Consider the following 23052-nt stretch of genomic DNA (forward strand, 5'->3'; position numbering starts at 1 on the left):
ATTGGAACAGTCTCTGTTTAAGGCAAAAGACTCTGGAAAGATAAATAATTATTCTTATGTCTGCAAAACAAGCAATGATTGATGATCTCAATAAAAATAGAAGGTGGCTGGAGCCATCTAACTCTACAGTTATACTGCGCAAAGGGTATGGTGGGGAAGGAGGAAGAGGGATGGGGATGGCTGGCTCAGAAGAGCGCATCCACTGCTATCACTAACTGCGGTAATATTAATAAACAAACAGAATATTACTATATCAACCAACTCTGGAGCAATGACAGGAAATGTTTTTTCATGGAAAGGATGGATGCATGCACAGAATGTCATCCCAGACCAGGTGGTGACCAAAATGATAAAACGTCAAGAAGGCATAAAATATACATAGAGGATCCTTAGCTGCAAAAATGTGAAGTGGCAGTGAAAGTGCAAACTGGTGTCCATCTCAGATGATTCAGTGATGACTGCTGGGACTGCCAGAATGAATGGCAAAGTGAGTGATATGAAATGCTAGAAGTCCTAATGGAAGACGCAGGCAAACGTATAGCTGAGTTTGTCTGGCAGGCTGTGAAGACAGAATTAGCTAGCATATAGGTCTGCCTGGCAGAAAAGCAGGTATTCACCTAGCCAGATCTGTCTAGCAAACCACGCTATCGTCATGTCAACCAGGTGAGTGCAGCAGATTGGTGGCGGCCAGGTACTGTCTAGAAAAGTCATGGTGACCTAGGAGACTGGATACTCAGGCAACAGCCATGCTTAGATTATTACAAAGTTGTGTAGTTAGACAAGGGATAGGAGGAGTGCTGTGAGTGAACTAAACTGGGGACACTGCATGCTCATCTAACAAGCAGGTAAACAATAAAGGAAGAAGATTACAAAAACCGTCATCATCTACTATGTTAATATGAAAAATGTCTGCCCTTTTATGAGAAACAGATATTATTAAAAACACCAAGTCTATATTTAATTGTAATTGTTCATTGGAAAGATTTAGTCATCATACTGATCAAACACTGCGTGTGATAATCCGCACAATCTGTAAAGTATGCCTTCATATATGTCAAGATATCATGCCAGTTGCTTTAAGCAGTCAAAAATCTGTGGTGAAGCAGCAGAAACCTGCATTAGCTCTATGGACTGCTGGAGATATCCAGATAGATTTAAATTGCTAACACTGACCTAGTCCATATAATAAAGTCCAGTCTTTAAAGCTTTTATGTCATACGATGAAGCCTTCTGTATCAAGCCCCAACTACAGCTGGCAAGCCTATGTAGAGATCTTCCCAACAGGGGTCAAAAATGTGGGAAAGTAGAGGGATGATCTTTACAGTGAGGGTAAAAAAATTAAAGGGCATCAGAACGTCCTCTAAGTGGCCTCAGACATGTAGCAGGGCTGGTGATTTGCTATTCTCAGATAAGAGAGGGCTGGGAGAGGTTTTTCCCTGTGGGAATCAGGCAGGTCAGAGATGTTTATCCCAATAGTATGGGAATGATGAAGTCTTCATCCCTGTGAAGATCACAAATGTGGAAGGGCCAGAGATCTGTGACCCAGAGGTAATAACATGGGAGGGTCAAAGATCTTCATCTTTGTGGGGATCAGAAGCCTCAACAACAAATGAACGTTAAAACCACTGAGATCATTAAGCAAAATTGCTTACCTTGTAATAGGTGTTATCCCAAGACAGCAGGATGTAGTCCTCACATATGGGTGACGTCACTGACGGAGCCCTATTGCGGGAAAAACTTCTGTCAAAGTTTCTAGAAACATTTGACTGGCTGCCTGAGGCTACTGAGCATGCCCAGCATGCCATGATATTCCCTGCCACAGGGGTCTCACTTCAGTCTCTTATATAGCAATAAGCTTTAGCAAAAATAAAATAAGAAAAATATGTGTCCCAACTCCGTGGGGTGGCGGGTGGGTTTCGTGAGGACTACATCCTGCTGTCCTGGGATAACACCTATTACAAGGTAAGCAATTTTGCTTTATCCCAGGACAAGCAGGATGCTAGTCCTCACATATGGGCGATTAGCAAGCTAGAGGCCGAGTCATTTTGTATTGAGACAACAGTGATGTATTGTTGTTGGAAATGAGTCAGCCGAAGATCACAGCAGATTGGTTGTAGAAGGAGTTGGGTTTAAACTGGAAACAAGTTCTTTAAGACAAATTGTCCATAGGCTGAATCTTGTCGTCCTTGTTTGTCTAAACAGTAATGAGCTGCAAAGGTGTGAAGAGAACTCCATGTTGCTGCTTTACATATGTCAATGATAGGCACTGAACGATAGTGTGCTACTGAGGTTGACATTGCTCTTACTGAATGTGCCTTTACTTGCCCTTGGAGAGGAAGGCCTACTTTTTCATAACAGAATTCTATACAATCTGCTAGCCAATTGGATAGAGTATGTTTTCCCACTGCTTTACCAGGTTTGTTTGGATCATAAGAAACAAAGAGTTGATTGGATTTCCTATGGACTGCAGTGCGGTTCAAATAAAAGGATAGAGCACGTTTACAGTCTAAGGTATGTAAGGCTTTTTCTCCTTGGTGAGAATGAGGCCTTGGAAAAAATGTGGGTAAAACTATGGATTGGTTCAAGTGGAATTCCGTAACTATCTTAGGAAGGAATTTTGGATGTGTACGGAGAACCACTCTATCGTGCAGGAATTTTGTGTAGGGTTCGTACGTGACAAGTGCTTGTAACTCACTGACCCTCCTAGCTGATGTAATGGCTATGAGGAAGATAGTCTTCCATGTGAGGAATTTTAAATCACAGGAATCTAAGGGTTTGAAAGGAGAACGCATGAGTCTTGTTAGTACCAAATTCAGATCCCATTCTGTGACTGGTGGTCGAATTGGTGGTTTAAGCTGAGTTAAACCTCTCATAAACCTACTGATGAGAGGTTGTGTGGATATGGGTGCATCTCCAACCTTGTTATGGTAAGCTGAGATTGCACTTAGATGTACTCTTACAGATGACGTCTGGAGACCAGAGTCTGAAAGTAGGTATAAGTAGTCTAAGAGAGAGGTTGTGGGGCAGGTGAAAGGGTCTATCTTCTTTTGTCTGCACCACGTAGTAAATATTTTCCATTTGGAAGAGTAATTCTTTCGTGTGGAAGGTTTACGTGAAGCTAGAAGATACATTTGAGATACATTTGTTGAAAGATTAAGTGGTTGTAAAATCAAGCTTTCAACATCCAAGCTGTCAGGGATAGGGATTGAAGGTTGGGATGGAGCAACCGACCCTGATCCTGAGTTATGAGAGTGGGAGCTACTCCTAGACGTATTGGATCCTTGACTGAGAGGTCTAGCAGTGTTGGGAACCAAACTTGTCGAGGCTAATACGGGGCTATGAGGATCATGGTCCCCTTGTCCTGTTGTAGCTTCATTAGAGTCTTGGTTATGAGCGGTATCGGAGGATACGCGTATAGTAGGCCTGAGTTCCAAGGGCAAACAAATGCGTCCCTGGCTGGCTTGTTCTTCTGTTTGTGGAGAGAACAGAAATCGTCCACTTTGTGATTGAGATGTGACGCAAAGAGATCTATTGTTGGTTGCCCCCAACGGCGAAATATCCTGGTCGCTACTGAGGGATCCAGGGACCATTCGTGTGGTTGGAACTGACGGCTGAGTCGGTCCGCCACTACATTGTGTATGCCTGCCAGATAAGTGGCTCGAAGAAACATTGAGTGGTTCAGGGCCCAACCCCAGATCTGTACAGCTTCTTGACAGAGGAGATACGAGCCCGTAGCTCCCTGTTTGTTGATATACCACATGGCTACTGTGTTGTCTGTTTGTATGAGAACGGTCTTGTGTGAGAGGCAGTCCTTGAACGCATATAGCACATAACGTATAGCTCGAAGTTCCAGGAAGTTTATTTGAAATGTGGCTTCGAGTTTTGTCCAAGTTCCTTGGGTCTGGAGATCGTGTATGTGAGCTCCCCAACCCAAGGTGGATGCATCTGTAGTTAAAGTTATTTGTGGGACTGGTTGCTGGAAGGGAAGGCCCTTGCATAAATTGTCCTCGTTAGCCCACCATAGTAGAGATGAACGTAGCTGGTGGGTTATTTGAATTGAAGAATGCAGTGGTTGAATGGCTTGGATCCATTGTGATCATAAAGTCCATTGAGTTACTCTCATGGCCAGCCTTGCCAGAGGAGTGACATGAACTGTGGAGGCCATGTGGCCTAGTAGGATTAGAAATTGATGAGCTGACGCTAGTTGTGTGGAGCACATGCCCTTCGCCAGGAGGGAAAGTGTGTTTGCACGATGTTGCGGTAGGAAGGCTTTTGAAAGGGTAGTGTCTAAATCTGCATCTATGAATTGAAGTAGGTGCGACGGTGTTAGGTGGGATTTTTGATAGTTGATGAGAAATCCCGTGGAGTGAAGGAGAGCAATCGTTCAATTGAGGGAAGTGAGAGCTCCTTGTTGAGATTGACTTCTGATGAGCCAGTCGTCTAGATATGGAAATACATGGACACTTTCCTTGTGCAAGTGACCTGCAAGTACTGCTAGACACTTTGTGAATACTCTGGGAGCAGATGCAAGTCCGAACGGGAGGACTTTGTATTGTAAATGTTGATGACCTACCATGAAGCGTAGGCATTTGCGATGAGGAGGAAATATTGGAATGTGAGCATAAGCGTCCTGAAGATCCAGAGAGCAAAGCCAATCCCCTTTTTGTAGAAGTGGAAGCATGGTGCCTAGAGAAACCATCCTGAACTTTTCTTTTTTTAGAAATTTGAGATTCCTGAGATCTAGGATGGGTCGTAGGCCACCGTTTTTCTTTGGAATGAGGAAGTAACGGGAGTAGAATCCTCTGCCCTGCTGAGACCGGGGCACCAGTTCTATAGCCCTCGCTTTCAGAAGGGTGGATAATTCCGTTTGCAAGTGAAACAAATGGGTTTTGCTGTGGTGGGAATGACGAGGTGGACAATCTGGAGGAATGGTTGTGAAATTGAGTTGATAACCTCTGTGTATAATTGAGAGGACCCATTGGTCTGATGTTATGGATGTCCAAGTACTATAAAAATTCGACAGTCTTCCTCCCACGGGTAGTGTTGTATAGGGATTGGAATAGAGGCCTTGCTCTCTGGATGTGACCTCAAAATCCAGTTGCAGGTCCAGTTTGCGAAGGAGGTTGAGGTTTGGGTGTTCTCTGGTGCCTCTGTTGTGGTCGCTGTTGAGACCTCGGATGCCGCGGCCTGGATGATGGAGGAGAATATCTCCTCTGTCGATAAAATGGCCGCCTGGTGTCCCGTCTAGGAGGTCCTCGAGCAGCATGGGTATCATGCGGAAGAGAGGATAGTTGCCTCAGAGTCTCCGTATGCTCGCGTAGTTGGGATACTGCGTCTTGCACTTTAGTGCCAAAGAGATTATCACCCAGGCAAGGGAGGTCAACAAGCTTATCTTGCACTTCTGATCATAAGTCAGATGCTTTAAGCCAAGCCCACCTTCGAGCAGTAACTCCTGAAGCAGCAATTCTTGAGGCCGTTTCGTAGGCATCATAAGCGGCTCTCACCTCATGTTTGCCGGTATCTAAACCTTTGGTAATGATATTCTGCGCTGCTTCTTGGTACTGTGCAGGTAGGGATGGTATGAACTCAACTTGCTTCCAGAGGTTTCTCTGGTGTTGGGTCATATAGAGATGGTATGCTGAAATCCTAGAAGAGAGCATGGCTCCCTGATAGATTTTTCGACCCATTTGATCGAGGAATCGATTGTCTTTCCCGGGAGGAACAGAGGAATGGGTCCGAGATCGCCTGGAACGCTTCTGTGCAGATTCTACGACCACTGAATGGTGGGGAAGCTGAGGCTTTTGGTAACCTGGTGCAGACTGCACAAGGTATGTAGCATCTATTCTTTTGTTTACTGCAGGAACTGTGTATGGATATTCCCAGATGTGTTGCTGTAACTGTAGCAGAACTTCATGAATAGGGATGGCGAGAGTATGTTTGGGAGGATCCACAAACTGGAGTATTTCTAGAGTTTGTTGTCTGTCATCGCTCTCTGTCTGATGTTTGAATGGTATAGAATCTGCCATTTCTTGGATGAAGGTAGAAAATGAAAAATCTTCTGGCGGGGATTGTTTCTTAGCTTGAGGCGGCGAGGGGTCAGACATGAATTCTTCCGACGAGAACTCCGATGAAGTATCTGACCAGGTATCATACACAGAAGGTTGTGGAATAGGTGTAGGCTTAGGAAGGTGAGAAACACCTGAGGGTCCAGGTTGAGTATCATCAGAGAAAATATCCTCTTGTTCCTCCAGCACTGGATTAGCAGGTAAGGAAGCTAGTAGGTCTTGATACCTTTTGGTTAGGATATCGTGTAGTTGTGACTGTGCATCTAAAGTGTCAGGAGATGCAGATGGATGCTTTGGCATCGAATGTTTCATTTTCATGGATGCCTTGAGTCTTGTTGTCGATGCCCTTTGAGAAGGGTGTGAGGTAGGTGTCGTCGTGTAAACCAATTTTGGTTGTAGGGCAGACGAGGCAGCCAAAGTTGATGTTTGAAGAAAAGAAAACGCCGACAATTGGTCTGGAACAGAGGGCATCAATGAAATTGTGGCCACTTTCGTCGATGGAACTTGGAGATTTGATGAAGTAATCGAGGGTAGCATCTCTGTTAACATCGGTGCCTTTGGCATCGAAGATTGCATCGATGGTATCGTTATAGCCATCGACATCAACGGTGCTGGAGGTAGTAACGCGGCTGGCGGAGTTTCCGGCATTGACGTATCTGTCGGCATCGGCAGAACCGCCGACATCTGCGCAATAGCCGGCATTGGTGCTTGCACCGGCATCGACTGAAGAGTTGACATCGGCAATGACGCCGGTATCTGTGCCTGAAAGGCTTCGGTGACCATCTGTTTGATTAGACTTAGTAAGTCTGGTGCCGGTGGTAAAACTTGGGCAATCGATGTCGACGGCGATACCGACGGAGGAGGCACCGGAACCGATGATGTGGAAGTCAGCGGGGGATCGGACGGCTTGTGCTGCTTCGTAGTCGGTTCCTCTGGGGGAGGGAGCGACGACGACACCGAGGATCGATGCCATCGGTGCTTGTGCTTAGGCCTCGATTCCAACACTGACCTGGTCGATGGTACTGGTGATGGAGCATCGCCCTATTCTTCTATTCTCCGTTTTTTTAAGAGAATTTTCTTAGTGACCCCCGTTGGTGATGACTTTGTCGAGGTAGACGGTGAAGGCAGTGATTTAAGATGAAAAAGCTGAAACATTTTCTCCTGTCTCAGTTTTCTGCCCTTCGGGGTCATTTCCTGACACTTCTCACATGAAGTAATTTCATGTTTCTCTCCCAAACAGATCACACATTCTATGTGTGGATCTGTAATAGACATGATTCGGTTGCAAGCTGGACACTTTTTGAAACCTGAAGCCATGTTTGTGATGGACAGCCGTCGATGAGGTGAGAGAAAGTGAAATCCTGAGAAAAGAAATTTTCCAAAATTATTATTTTCTGTCACCGTACGGTGAAGAATGAGATTTAGTGAGACCCCAATGGGGAAATTTGAGAAAAAATATGACTTTTCTAGTCAGAATTAGTGAGAGATTCTCACAGGGCTCCTGTGTCTGCGATGCTGAGTGCAGCGCGGAAAAAAGAAGACTGAAGAGAGACCCCTGTGGCAGAGAATATCATGGCATGCTGAGCATGCTCAGTGGCCTCAGAGTGCCAGTCAAAAGTTTCTAGAAACTTTGACAGAAGTTTTTCCCGAAATAGGGCTCCGTCAGTGACGTCACCCATATGTGAGGACTAGCATCCTGCTTGTTCTGGGATAATTCAAAAGCCAATTAGATAATTAACAAGTTATCTGTCTAAATGGGTAAAGGAAAATTGGTTCTTACCTGCTAATTTTTGTTCCTGTAGTACCATAGATCAGTCCAGACTGCTGGGATTTGCCTCCCTTCCAGCTGATGGAGACAGAGAAAAACTTGAAGAGCACCCCGTCTTAACCTGGTGTGCTACCCGCATCTCCTCAGTATTTCTCTGTCTCCAGCAGATGGAGGTGGTACAAACCCTGTGGTCTTCCACTGGTTCTTAGGTGTTAAGACAATCTCTATTTAAAAAAAAAAAAAAAAAAAAAAGTAAAAAAAGAGGATCAAACAGGACAAACTGGCACAACCTCCCAGGGGGTAGTCAGGTCCCAGTGGGACCATCCCCCCGGTAGTAGGTTTGAGGAGCTGGGGTTGGTGACTTCGCGGGGCTCAGATCAGTAAGACGCCAGGGGTGATTAACGGTGGTCTGGTCCCTCCTCCCCCCTTATCCCCGACCTGGTCAAAAAGCAACCTGTCATCCTTTGGGTTTTTTTAGCGGCTGAAGTGAGTTTAAAAAAAAAAGTTTCAAAGCGTTCAATTGGGCTCCAGGTGGCTTACGGGCAGTTTTTCATTTTTGTTCTCTGCAGCGCCATTCGTCCAACACTCTGACTGCAGCTGAGTCTTTCTCCTTGCCCCGTCGGCGCTTCCCCATGCTTCCTTATGTTGCATCCGGCGTGATGTGTTGCCTGCGGGGAGTCCCCTTCACGGCTCTCCCGTTCCGGGCTGTGTGTCAGGTGCCTCCCCGGAGGGGAGGCACCTGACACACCTGCGCCCCTCAGTATAAAACATTAACAAAGCAGATAAACAAAGCAGATAAACAAAACCGGAATTGAAACCGAATAATTTCAAGCAAGCAACAACCCAACAGGAATAGTATAATGCGAATTAGGAACAGTGCAATACATAGCTCTTGTCAATGTGGTAGAAACATCCGGAGCCTTATGTTTCCATTATTTAATAATTCTGTAAGAAAAAAAGGCATTCTCCACTGCTGCAAAGGGAAAAGAGTACGAGCAGACTGAAAACAGTAGACTGGGAAGGAGTCTGGACTGATCCGTGATACTACAGGAACGAAAATTAGCAGGTAAGAACCAAATTTTCCTTTCCCTGTACGTACCCGGATCAGCCCAGACAGTGGGATGTACCAAAGCTTCCCTAGTTTGGGTGGGACTGAGACGGTCCCGCTCGGAGTACCTGTCTGCCGAAGGAACCAAAAAAAAGGTGCCTGAACGTCAAGACGATAATGCCGAGCAAACGTATGTAGCGACTTCCAAGTGGCTGCTCTACAAATTTCCTGTGGAGAAACCAGCTGGCTCTCTGCCCATGAAGTAGCCTGCGAACGCAAAGAATTGGCTTTTAGACCTTCTGGAACCAGCCGGCCCCTGCAAAAATACGCGGACGCAATAGCCTCCTTTAGTCAGTGAGCTATAGTAGCTTTAGAGGCCTTCTGCCCCTTATGAGGACCGCTCCATCCAATAAAGATGATCTGAAACCCTGAAATCATTGCCTGTAAGTACTGCAGGAGAACTCTCTTAACATCCAAACGATGTAAATCACCATCAAATGTGCCAGCAATATCCTCCTGAGAGAAGGCAGAGAGCTCCACTGACTGATTAACATGAAAGGAGGAAATACCTTTGGCAGAAAGGAGGGAACAGTCTTTAGAGAGACCCCCGAATCAGAGAATCTCAAGAAGGGCTCCCTACAGGATAAAGCTTGCAGTTCAGAGACCCTTCGGGCCGAACAAATAGCTACAAGAAATGCTGTCTTATGAGTCAGGTCCTTGAGCGTGGCCCAACGGAGAAGCTCAAAGGGTGCTTCGCAGAGGACACGAAGGTCCAGGTTAAGACTCCAAGACAGGCAGGTGGCCTGGACTGGCGGATTCAAATGCTCAGCCCCCTTAAGAAAACGCACCACATCCAGATGAGCTGTCACCGCGTAACCGTCTAGTCTCCCTAAGAGGGAGCCGAGAGCTGAAACCTGAACACGCAAGGAGTTAAAAGACAAACCCTTGGAGAGTCCGTTCTGAAGGAAGGAGAGAACCAGGGAGACCGAGGCCATGTGCGTCGAAACCCCAGCTTCTGCACATGTTGTCAAACATTCTCCAAACCCAAACATACGCCAGCGATGTAGAGGTCTTACGGGCCCTCAACAGCGTAGAAATAACTTCCTCCTTGTAGCCTCTCTTTCTTAGATGCCACTGCTCAAAAGCCAGGCCGCTAGACAAAAGCGATCCGCCTGATCGAAAAATACGGGACCTTGACGAAGAAGGTTGTGGAGGTGAGCGAGACGAAGAGGGCCATCAGAGCGAGATTCACGAGATCCAAAAACCACGGTCTCCGGGGCCACTCCGGCGCGATAAGTATGACCAGCCCCCTGTCCTATCCTCTATCCTTCAGAATACCTTTCCCACCAGGGGCCATGGTGGAAAGATGTAGAGGAGGACATCGCTGGGCCAGGGCAGGACCAGAGCATCCACACCCTCCGAGCCCTGCTCCCTTCTGCGACTGAAGAACCTGGGAGCTTTTGCGTTTCGCAAGGTGGCCATCAAATCCAGGTGGGGACCCCCCTACTTGCGCACGACAAGATCCATCGCCTCTTCTGACAACTCCCACTCTCCGAGGAAGTCGGCCTGAATATTCTCCTTCCCTGCAATGTATGAGGCCACCAGGCGTTCCAGGTGATGCTCTGCCCAATCGAAGAGTTTGCTGGCCTCCAGGGCCACCAGGCGACTCCTGGTGCCTCCCTGGTGATTGATATAAGGCACCGTTATGGCACTGTCTGAGAGGACTCTCACCGCCTTGCGACAAATCAAGAGAAGGAAGAACTTCAGCGCCAGATGGACCACCCGGGTTTCCAGGCGGTTGATGTGCCACTTGGAATGGACTGTGGACCAACGGCCCTGAGTCGATTGAGAATGACACACCGCTCCCCAGCCAGAGGCTGGCATTCGTTGTCACGACCATCCACTGGGGAGTCTCCAGGGGCATACCCTTTGACAGGTGATCGAGAGAGAGCTACCACTGTATGCTGGCGACGGTAGATTCGGGAAGTGGTAGGAGCGCCTGAAAATTCTCCAAGACCGGCTTCCAATGGGCAAGCAAAGCCTTCTGCAACCGATGCATATGCGCAAACTCCCAGGGAACTAAGTCTATAGTAGAAGCCATGGAGCCCAGTACTTGAAGGTAATCCCAGGCTGTGAGCAGCGAGAGAGATACGAGATGCTGTACCTATTTCATGAGCTGAACGCCTGGGCTTTGGGCAAGGAGACCTTGGACTCATGGGTGTCGAAATGAGCTCCCAGAAATTCCAGAACCTGAGAGGGTAAGAGGTTGCTCTTGGGAGTAGTTGACTATCCACCCGAGGGAGGTAAGCAGTGACACGACCCGATTGACTACCGCCAAACACAGCTTCTCCGACTTCGCCCGGAGAAGCCAGTCATCCAGATAGGGATGGACCAGGACTCCTTCTCACCGAAGAAAAGCCGCTGCCACACCACCACCAAATGGGGAGAAGTGCTGGAGGGAGCGATTCGGTAAAGGAAGAAGTGAAGTGAAGTGAAGAGGAGGAGAATGGCATTCAAGTAGTGTTGCAGTAGAGATGGTAATTAACCTGCACATTTTTTTGCAAGCTTTAGCTAGTTTGCTGATATTCTATGGCCTAGCTGGCTGAATGCACTTTCCAACACCAATATGCTTCACAACCTAAAGGCAGAAAGCAGAGTTGCTTACCTGTAACAGGTGTTCTCCCAGGACGGCAGGATGTAGTCCTCACATATGGGTGACGTCATTAAGCGGAGCCCTATCACGGAACACTTTTGTCAAAGTTTCTGGAAACTTTGTCTGGCACACTGAGCATGCCCAGCATGCCATGATCCCTGTATCCACAGGGATCTCTCTTCAGTCTCGTTTGTAGCAAAAAAGTGCGAGCGAAAAATAAAATAACAAAACGTAAGCGGACCCAACTCCGCGGGGTGGCGGGTGGGTTTCATGAGGACTACATCCTGCTGTCCTGGGAGAACACCTGTTACAGATAAGCAACTCTGCTTTTTCCCAGGACAAGCAGGATGGTACATAAGAACATAAGAAAATGCCATACTGGGTCAGACCAAGGGTCCATCAAGCCCAGCATCCTGTTTCCAACAGTGGCCAATCCAGGCCATAAGAACCTGGCAAGTACCCAAAAACTAAGTCTATTCCATGCTACCATTGCTAATGGCAGTGGCTATTCTCTAAGTGAACTTAATAGCAGGTAATGGACTTCTCCTCCAAGAACTTATCCAATCCTTTTTTAAACACGGCTATACTAACTGCACTAACCACATCCTCTGGCAACAAATTCCAGAGTTTAATTGTGCGCTGAGTAAAAAAGAACTTTCTCCGATTAGTTTTAAATGTGCCCCATGCTAACTTCATGGAGTGCCCCCTAGTCTTTCTACTATCCGAAAGAGTAAATAACCTCAGCCGTCTCTTCTCCAAGCTGAAAAGTCCTAACCTCTTTAATCTTTCCTCATAGAGGAGCTGTTCCATTCCCCTTATTTTGGTAGCCCTTCTCTGTACCTTCTCCATCGCAATTATATCTTTTTTGAGATGCGGCGACCAGAATTGTACACAGTATTCAAGGTGCGGTCTCACCATGGAGCGATACAGAGGCATTATGACATTTTCCGTTTTATTCACCACTCCCTTTCTAATAATTCCCAACATTCTGTTTGCTTTTTTGACTACCGCAGCACACTGTACCGACGATTTCAATGTGTTATCCACTATGACACCTAGATCTCTTTCTTGGGTTGTAGCACCCAATATGAAACCCAACATTGTGTAATTATAGCATGGGTTATTTTTCCCTATATGCATCTCCTTGCACTTATCCACATTAAATTTCATCTGCCATTTGGATGCCCAATTTTCCAGTCTCACAAGGTCTTTGTTACGCTTGGGCTCCGGTCAGGAGTCGTGAACACCACCCAGCAGGGTGGCTCCAGGTGGAGAGAGACAGGAAGCTAGAAACAGTGTCAGGTTCCAGGCTGGGTCAGGGCAGGCAGCAAGTATCAGAGTCTGGGTTCAGGCTGGGTCAGGGCAGGCGGCAGTCAGCAGTGTCTGGGTCCAGGCTGGGTCAGGGCACAGTAAGCAGGGCAAGGCAGGTCAGAAGGCCCGTAGGCCATACACACACACACAGAAGGCCCGTAGGCCACACACCAATAGCGGGGCAAGGCAGGTCAGAAGGCCCGTAGGCCACACACACACAGAAGGCCCGTAGGCCACACACCATAAGCGGGGCAAGGCAGGTCAGAAGGCCCGTAGGCCACACACATACACACAGAAGGCCCGTAGGCCACACACCATAAGCGGGGCAAGGCAGGTCAGAAGGCCCGTAGGCCACACACATACACACAGAAGGCCCGTAGGCCACACACCATAAGCGGGGCAAGGCAGGTCAGAAGGCCCGTAGGCCACACACACACAGACCGAAGGCCCGTAGGCCACACACCGTAAGCAGAGCAGGCAGGTCAGAAGGCCCGTAGGCCACACATACACAGAAGGCCCGTAGGCCACACACCGTAGTCAGGGCAAGCAGGTCAGAAGGCCCGTAGGCCACACATACACAGAAGGCCCGTAGGCCACACACCGTAAGCAGAGCAGGCAGGTCAGAAGGCCCGTAGGCCAGGTAAGAAAAGCGAGGAAGAAGGCCCGAAGGCCGCGCAAGGCAAGGCAAGGAAAGGCCCGAAGGCCGCGCAAGGCAAGGAAAGGCCCGAAGGCCGCGCAGGGCTAGAGCAGGGAGCCCAGGTGAGCTCGATGCCGAAGCACCGAGGGAACTGTCAGGCAGGGTTATAAGGGCCAACCCAGAACATAGAGTGGACAGGGGAGATGGCCTGGGCCTGTCAGGAGAGCCAGCACTAGAGGGACCCCTGGTGGTGAGGCGGTTGCATTGCAGCCAAAACTGTAACAGTCTTCCTGCAATTTATCACAATCTGCTTGTGATTTAACTACTCTGAACAATTTTGTGTCATCTGCAAATTTGATTATCTCACTCGTCGTATTTCTTTCCAGATCATTTATAAATATATTGAAAAGTAAGGGTCCCAAATACAGATCCCTGAGGCACTCCACTGTCCACTCCCTTCCACTGAGAAAATTATCCATTTAATCCTACTCTCTGTTTCCTGTCTTTTAGCCAGTTTGCAAGGACGGCAAGGATGGATTAGCAGGTGGTTGGCTCCCTGTCTGATCGAGCTCCAACAGGGAAGAAAGCATGAACACAGTTTAGGGAAAGAACAAATAAAATATGCGAAAAATGCCCCTTCTCTCCCCCAATGAAATCATTAGCAGAAAACAACAAATTTAGATCCCTGCTTATAGGATGCCCAGCCCTTTTTCACTACATAAGAAATTGCCATACTGGGTAAGACCAAGGATCCATCAAGCCCAGCATCCTGTTTCAACAGAGGCCAAACCAGGCCACAAGAACCTGGCAATTACCCAAACACTAAGAAGATCCCATGCCACTGATGCAATTAATAGCAGTGGCTATTCCCTAAGTAAACTTGATTAATAGCAGTTAATGGACTTCTCCTCCAAGAATTTATCCAAACCTTTTTTGAACCCAGCTACACTAACTGCACTAACCACATCCTCTGGCAACAAATTCCAGAGCTTTATTGTGCGTTGAGTGAAAAAGAACTTTCTCCGATTAGTTTTAAATGTGCCACATGCTAACTTCATGGAGTGCCCCCTAGTCTTTCTATTATCCGAAAGAGTAAATAACCGATTCACATCTACCCGTTCTAGACCTCTCATGAATTTAAACACCTTTATCATATCCCCCCTCAGCCGTCTCTTCTCCAAGCTGAAAATTCCTAATCTCTTTAGTCTTTCCTCATAGGGGAGCTGGTTCCATTCCCCTTTATCATTTTGGTAGCCCTTCTCTGTACCTTCTCCATTGCAACTATATCTTTTTTGAGATGCGGCGACCAGAATTGTACACAGTATTCAAGGTGCGGTCTCACCATGGAGCGATACAGAGGCATTATGACATTTTCCATTTTATTCACCATTCCCTTTCTAATATTTCCCAACATTCTGTTTGCTTTTTTGACTGCCGCAGCACACTGAACCAACGATTTCAATGTGTTATTCACTATAATGCCTAGATCTCTTTCTTGGGTAGTAGCACCTAATATGAAAGCTAACATTGTGTAACTATGGCATGGGTTATTTTTCCCTATATGCATCACCTTGCACTTATCCACATTAAATTTCATCTGCCATTTTGATGCCCAATTTTCCAGTCTCACAAGGTCTTCCTGCAATTTATTACATTCTGCTTGTGATTTAACTACTCTGAACAAAAAAACCAAATCTCTCTACAGATAACCCAGCAAATTTCCGTCCAATTGCTAATCTTCCGATCATTGCCAAAATCCTGGAAAGAATAGTCAAACAAACAGCTCTCTGAATTCCTTGACAATAACAATATCCTCTCCCCGGCTCAATTTGGTTTTCGCAAATCCCATAGTACCGAAACTCTTCTTTTATCTCTATCAGACAACATTCTCATGAATTTAGAAAACAAACATCCCTGCTTGCTCATCCTCCTTGATCTCTCGGCCGCCTTTGACACGGTCAACCATGATTTTCTCATCGAAAGATTATCTGAGATCGGCATCAAAAACAAAGCTCTAAACTGGTTCAAATCTTTCCTACAGAACAGAAACTACAAAGTTAAGATCAATAGCAAAGGGTTACCACCGTTCAGTTCCACTTTAGGGGTCCCTCAAGGCTCTTCGCTATCCCCTACGTTATTCAATATCTATCTTCTCCCGCTTTGTCATCTCCTTTCTAATCTAAAGTTAACCCATTACCTATATGCCGATGATGTCCAAATCCTTATTCCTATAACCGAATCACTACAAAGACCTTACTTTTTTGGAATTCCTGCCTCCTCTCCATTAACAAACTCCTGTCAAATCTCAACCTGATACTCAACACCGACAAGACAGAATTCCTCCTGATCACTCAAGACGGCACCCTTCCATTGACCAGCTCTCACCTTACGCCGCTCCCAGTTTTCTCCCCTCGGGTCAGAAACCTTGGGGTGGTCATGGATAACCAACTGAGCTACTCTAGTTTCATCAACACTACGGTTAAAGAGTGCTACTACAAACTCCAAGTTCTAAAAAGGCTTCGACCCCTCCTCCATTTCCATGATTTCAGATCAGTGTTACAATCCATCATTTTCTCAAAAATAGATTACTGTAATTCACTGCTACACAGTCTCCCAGTCTACACCCTAAAACCTCTTCAACTGTTACAGAACGCAACAGCAAGGAGTCTCACTAAATCCAGCAAAAGAGACCATATTACACCAATTCTAAAAAAGCTCCACTGTCTCCCAGTCAAATTTCGAATCCTCTTCAAACTTCTATCAATCACCCACAAAGCCATATTCAACAACACTCCACTGGACCTCAGAATCCCTCTTCAACTTCACATGTCTTCCCGACCACTAAGATTAGCACAAAGAGGAACTCTACATGCACCTCCCATGAAAACATCTTTAAGTAAAAGAGCTCTATCCACAGCAGGCCCCAAACAGTGGAATTTGCTGCTCCTGAACTAAGGCTGATACATTGCCACAACACGTTCAAAAAAAGACTCAAGACATGGCTGTTCGGTCAAGCATTCCCATAACGTACTAAGTCTTCCACAACTCCCACAGACTGTCGACACCCAGAACCTATGTCCATGTTTTTTACCAATCAATAATAAATTATTCCCCCTCCCCCTCCCCTTACAAACCTCCTCCCCCCTCCCCCCCATTAGCAAATCTCCCTCCCCATGGGCTTGATTCGCTCTAATAGTTTGTACTGTTCTTGTTCCTAGTTATGTTATCCAAGTTGTTCACTCCCTTGTTCATTGTAAGACACATGTTGTCATTGTTTACTACCTGTTGCAATGTAAACCAGAGTGATAAGTAACTCTGTTACCTGAACTTCGGTATAAAAAAAGTTATAAATAAATAAATAAATTTTTGTATCATCTGCAAATTTGATTACCTCACTCGTCATATTTCTTTCCAGATCATTTATAAGTATATTGAAAAGTAAGGGTCCCAATACAGATCCCTGAGGCACTCCACTGCCCATTCCCTTCCACTGAGAAAATTGTCCATTTAATCCTACTCTCTGTTTCCTGTCTTTTAGCCAGTTTGTAATCCACATTGGCTCACACACACTTACCACTGTCTTCTGCGGCTATTTGCCATATCTGGATGGAATTCTCTTCTGGTCCAGTTGTTAGTAACAAGCTATGAACAAAAATGAATAGGTCAAACAGATTAAATAATGTGGTAGCCCTGCTAATCAATTCTCAAGAAGTTAAAAAAAAACTCTTAAAACAAATTGTAGGTAATATATTATTGGCTCAACAAAATTTACTTCTAAACATGTCTATGCACCTATACAAAGTCTTTGGCACTCCTTCAACCTGTTCTGTCTATGATATTCATATTATTATCCTCCATGCAGCCCAGCTGCAGTACTTGCCAGTCCTGTAACAGTCATCCATTGAACATAAGAACATAAGAAATTGCCATGCTGGGTCAGACCAAGGGTCCATCAAGCCCAGCATCCTGTTTCCAACAGAGGCCAAACCAGGCCACAAGAACCTGGCAATTACCCAAAAACTAAGAAGATCCCATGCTACTGATGCAATTAATAGCAGAGGTCGTTCCCTAAGTAAATTTGATTAATAGCCAATACGGTACAGTGTGCTCCGACGGAGCGCACTGTTAACCTGCCCTTGGACGCGCGTTTTCCCTTACCCCTTATTCAGTAAGGGGCGGAAAACGCACATCCAACCCGTGGCACCTAATAGCGCCCTCAACATGCAAATGCATGTTGATGACCCTATTAGGTATGCCCGCGGGATACAGTAAGTAAATGTGCAGCCAGGCCGCACATTTTACTTTAAGAAATTAGCGCCTACTCAAAGGTAGGCTCTAGTTTCTGCCGGCGCTGGGAAAGTGCACAGAAAAGCAGTAAAAACTGCTTCTCCGTGCACCCTCAGACTTAATATCATAGCGATATTAAGTTGGAGGTCCCGAAGGGTGTAAAAAGTAAAAAAAAAAAAAATTAAATTGGGCCGGCGGCTGTCGGGCCGAAAACCGGACGCTCAATTTTGCTGGCGTCCAGTTTCCGAGCCCGTGGCTGTCAGCGGGCTCGAGAACAGACGCCGGCAAAATTGAGCGTCGGCTGTCAAACCCGCTGACAGCTGCTGCTCCGGGTCAAAAGGAGGCGCTAGGACGCGCTAGTGTCCCTAGCACCTCCTTTTGCCCGTTTCTACCGCACCACCTAATTAGCATACTGAATTGCGCGCACCGGCAAGTGGCCGGTGCGCACACCGGGAGAGCAGGCGTTCTTCCGCTCTCCCGCGTTTTTACTGAATCGGCCCGAGTGTTTGGCACACAAAACAAGAGACCTAAATTTGAAACCTTCCCAAATATTTCACTATCTGACCCTAAACAAATTAATGAATCTCCCTTTGCTCAAAACGTCTATTGTGAATTACTTGGGTTGGGGGAAACATTGTGACCTATTTTGTACTGTGTACATACAGGGAGGATAATTTTCAAAGGTATTTCCACAGGTAAAACAGTGCTTTTAACTATAACTTCAAAACACTAACTAATCAAACAGATACAATTGAGCAAATCAATAAAAGGACACTTAATTGCAGACTCTCATAGGTTTTAAGCTTGTTAGAGTAACCAGGTTTTCAATCCTTTTTGGAATTACTGCTAATTTGATTCCAGAGAAAGTTCTCAAGGAATTTCATTCCAGAACAGTTGCGCCAAATAGCTGAAAGACTGGCATGCACATTCCAAACTGCTCTTTGTAGGAAATGGGATAACCAAAAGCGTCCGCCCGATATTCCGGGTAAGTTTACGTGGACCAGCGAGGAGGCATTCCCAGTGGCAGAATTGGGGAAGGGGTTTGAAAAGAATGAGCATCAATTTTCCAGAACATTTCCTGCACACAAATTAGCAGCTGTAACTGCGTCCAGGTAACTTGAGTGGGATTATTTACAAAGTGAAGATATGGACGCGAGTTTGCTTTTAAAACTGGTGTAATGGCTGCGCCCATTTGTCAACTTTCTTATGCGGGCTATTAAAAAATGATCCCCTAAGAGGGTAAACTCTAATGCCATTTCCGCAGGCAAACCAGTCTGCTTCAGCTGCAGATATGGGCTTTGTGAAAACTGTCCAGTCCACATGTGGGTAAAAGTCCATACACAGTGCCACTGAGCGCATGCTTTTATCTGTGGGAGGGGGCAGGGTTTGCAATTTCGTGCATGCTTTGGAAAAATCACCCACACCAAATAGGTGTAAATTTGAAACATAGAAACATAGAAACATAGAAATGACGGCAGAAGAAGACCAAACGGCCCATCCAGTCTGCCCAGCAAGCTTCACACATTCTTTCTCCCATACTTATCTGTTTCTCCTAGCTCTTGGTTCTATTTCCCCTCCTCCCCCACCATCAATGTAGAGAGCAGTGATGGAGCTGCATCCAAGTGAAATATCTAGCTTGATTAGTTAGAGGTAGTAGGGGTAGTAACTGCCGCAATAAGCAAGCTACACCCACGCCTATTTGTTTTAACCCAGACTATGTTATACAGCCCTTATTGGTTGTTTTTCTTCTCCCCTGCCGTTGAAGCAGAGAGCTATGCTGGATATGCGTGAAGTATCAGTTTATTCTTCTCCCCTGCCGTTGAAGCAGAGAGCTATGCTGGATATGCATCGAAAGTGAAGTATCAGGCACATTTGGATTGGGGTAGTAACCGCCGTAATTTCCCTTAGGCACTTTTCAAAGTGAAAGGAAGCACATATTTTCAGCTCTGGAAATGAATGCAAAGTCTGCAAGTAAAAAGCAAGTACAAAGATTTTGCAGATATATGGGCCTGTCTGAAAACCACTTCCCAGAGGGTCAGATTTAAGTAGTAGGCAAAATAGGGCCAGAAAAGTGCAAAAGGCCTGCAAATGGGTTTGTTTGTACAATTTTGAAAAGAGCATCTTTTGCCTAAGAATCTAATGTCCTGCAACTTCAGGAAGGGAATGAAATCCTGCCCCAAACTTCCAAAAAAAAAAAAATTGTGGCAAGCAAAGGCTTCTTCATAAGGACTGTGGACTTTTGCCTGCAAGTGACAAATTTAAAAATTAGACTAATGTTCCACAGTCCTTCATGCAGAACTTCCTCCTTCAACAATATTTGCTCTGGACTTGTTTTTTCTCTTTCCGGCGGACAGAGGTCCCAATTTGCAAAGGCTTTTCTCCCATTCCATGGCTATGGGAAAACTCTGATCGCAAGTCCCGTGGAGCAGGGAACTACCTAACGAACCTGAAATGTAAACTAGCCCTGAGCTCAGATTTGGAAAGCTGAGTAATTAAATCCAAAAATGCTTAGCATCTCGGTCAATAAATCCATAGACAAAAGATGTGCTCTTTCAGTCCTTTGCAAACATGCTGAACTGTTGGCTTTCTTTTTGCCTAATATTTGTTACTCCTCTCTGGGGAGGATGTCGTAAAGACTGCTTCTTCTGCACTCTGCCTCCGACCTAGTCTGAGGAGCAGGAAAACAAGCTGAGAATCAAACTCAGGTGTCCTGCACTGGACTACCACCAAGCCATTAATAACTGCCCTTCACTGTCAAACGTCAAAAGAAGGTTTCAAGTTCATCCAACAAAGAAAACATCACCTGCAGCTAGTTTCCTGCCATTTCTTTCTACAAACAAAAGGGTACAGTCTGTACAGTGAAAGGAAGCTGTCTGTTTAGGGTTGGCGCTTCCTGCGTGCAAAGTCCTGGTTCTCAGACATGGTACAGATTGCTGATGTGAAACCGCTCTGTGCTTACAACCTCTGGTCACTATATGTGCCCCAGTTCTCAAATTAACCCCTTGACATCTGGAGAAAGGATCAGGAGAAACAAAGGGATGCTAATGCATGCTCCCAATTAATGCCCAAATTGACTGAGAAACACAAGTACATTTTATTTTTAATTATTTTATAACTAAAACTTTAATTACTCTCCCTTTGTCCCAAGACATCAGGGCGAGGTACAATCATAATATCACACTAATATATAACATCACAACAATCATATTAAACAAAGGTAAAACAAGTCCAGCCATAACATTAACAGTGAGTAAATCATGGAACCTATTACACAACACAATTTCCTCCATCCCAACCTAATCTAAGGTTCCCAACGTTATCATGTGTTCCCCTCAATCTCGCTAACCCATATTCAATTGGTAAAATGACACATTGGGATAGAATGCAACAGTATTTAATCTAAAAAAAATTGCAGATAGCGATGAAGACACTGGCCAACTGGTTGCCTTGATCACACTAAATGTGAGGCTTTCTTATTAGTGTGCATCATATGTCACATGATGTACAGTAATAAAGGCCTCACAACTGATATTGAAAATGAATACCAGAAACATCACTGGAGTAGTTTTGGTCCAGAAATTCTGAAAATACAAATACCTCTCTGTTCTATATTGATAATCTTAAATTCCAACATGAGGAATGAATTTTGCTTTTTTCACTGGAAGAGAAAAGATTGGAAAAACCCTAGAAATGTGATTTTAATAGATTATTATATCAAACTGAAATAGAAATATGACAACAGATAAAGACTATCTGACCCATCTAGTCTACCCATCTGTCCAATTTATTTGCCCTTACAATTCCCAACACTCCCTGTATTTATCCCATGCTTTCTTGAATTCAGATACTGTTTTTGTCTCCACCACTTCCACTGAGAGGTCGTTCCATGCATTAACCTCCCTTCTCTGTAAAGAAATATTTCCTAAGATTACTCCTGAGTCTACCCCTTTCACCCTCATCCCATGACCTCTTGTTTTAAAGCCTCCTTTCCGTCAAAAGAGGCTCAGCTCCTGTGCATGGAAACCTTTGAGATATTTAAATGTCTTTATCATATCCCCCCTATCTCACCTTTCCTCTAGGGCAGGGGTCAGGAACCTTTTTGGCTGAGAGAGCCATGAACGCCACATATTTTAAAATGTAATTCTGTGAGAGCCATACTAACTACAACCCCCTACTCTCCTGACGCCCCCCAAGACCTGCCAAATTAATTTACTACAACCCCCCACCCTCCTGACCCCCCCAAGACCTGCCAAAAGTCCCTGGTGGTCCAGCGGGGGTCCAGGGCTCGCAGACAAATCTTTAATAAAAAAGTAAAAATCTAACAAAACCCCCCACCCTCCTGACCCCCCAAGACCTGCCAAAAGTCCCTGGTGGTCCAGCGGGGGTCCAGGAGCGATCTCCTGGACTTGGGCTGTCGGCTGCCAATAGTCAAAATGGCGCCGACGGCCCTTTGACCTCACTATGTCACTGGGGTCGACCAATGGCAGCGGTAGCCCCTGTAACATAGTAAGGGCAAAGGGCCGTCGACACCATTTTGATTACTGGCAGCCGACGACCCTTTGCCCTTACTATGTCACAGGGGCTACCGCCGCCATTGGTCGACCCCAGTGACATAGTGAGGGCAAAGGGCCGTCAGCGCCATTTTGACTACTGGCAGCTGACAGCCCAAGTCCAGGAGATCGCTCCCGGACCGCTTCTGGACCCCCGCTGGACCACCAGGGACTTTTGGCAGGTCTTGGGGGGGGGGGGTCAGGAGGGTGGGGGGTTGTAGTAAATTAATTTTGGAGGTCTTGGGGGGCGTCAGGAGGGTGGGGGGTTTTATTAGATTTTTACTTTTTTATTAAAGATTTGTCTGCGAGCCAGATGCAGCAATCAAAAGAGTCACATCTGGCTCGCGAGCCATTGGTTCCCGACCCCTGCTCTAGGGTATACATGTTTAGATCTTTAAGCCTGTCCTCCTATGCTTTAGAACGAAGATCATTGACCACTTTAAGAGCCACCCTCTGGACCGACTTCATCCTGTTTATATCTTTTTGAAGGTGGGGTGACCTGAATTGTACACAGTATTCCCAGTGAGGTCTCACCAGGGACCTATACAGAGGCAATATCGCCTCCCTTTTTCTGCTGACCATTCCTCTCCCGATGCAGCCAAGCATCTTTCTGACTTTTGCTATTGCTTTATCCACCGTTTTGGCCACCTTAAGATCATCAGATACAATTACCCCCGGATCCCGCTCTTCCTTTGTGCTTAGAAGAATTTCACCTCAAATACTGTGCCTCTCT

The 23052-nt window shown here is 45.9% G+C and overlaps 1 protein-coding gene across 1 annotated transcript in view; it reads right to left on the bottom strand.

Annotated features, from left to right (window-relative positions):
- WDR73 (WD repeat domain 73) overlaps positions 1-23052 on the bottom strand; it is a 94690-nt gene that overhangs the window by 27079 nt on the left and 44559 nt on the right. The window contains exon 5 of the mRNA XM_029602101.1: positions 17057-17124. Coding sequence (XP_029457961.1) covers positions 17057-17124 — 68 coding nt within the window. The remainder of the gene's footprint in view (positions 1-17056; positions 17125-23052) is intronic.

This window comes from Rhinatrema bivittatum, chromosome 5 (assembly GCF_901001135.1).
Source record: "Rhinatrema bivittatum chromosome 5, aRhiBiv1.1, whole genome shotgun sequence".
Lineage (NCBI taxonomy): Eukaryota > Metazoa > Chordata > Amphibia > Gymnophiona > Rhinatrematidae > Rhinatrema > Rhinatrema bivittatum.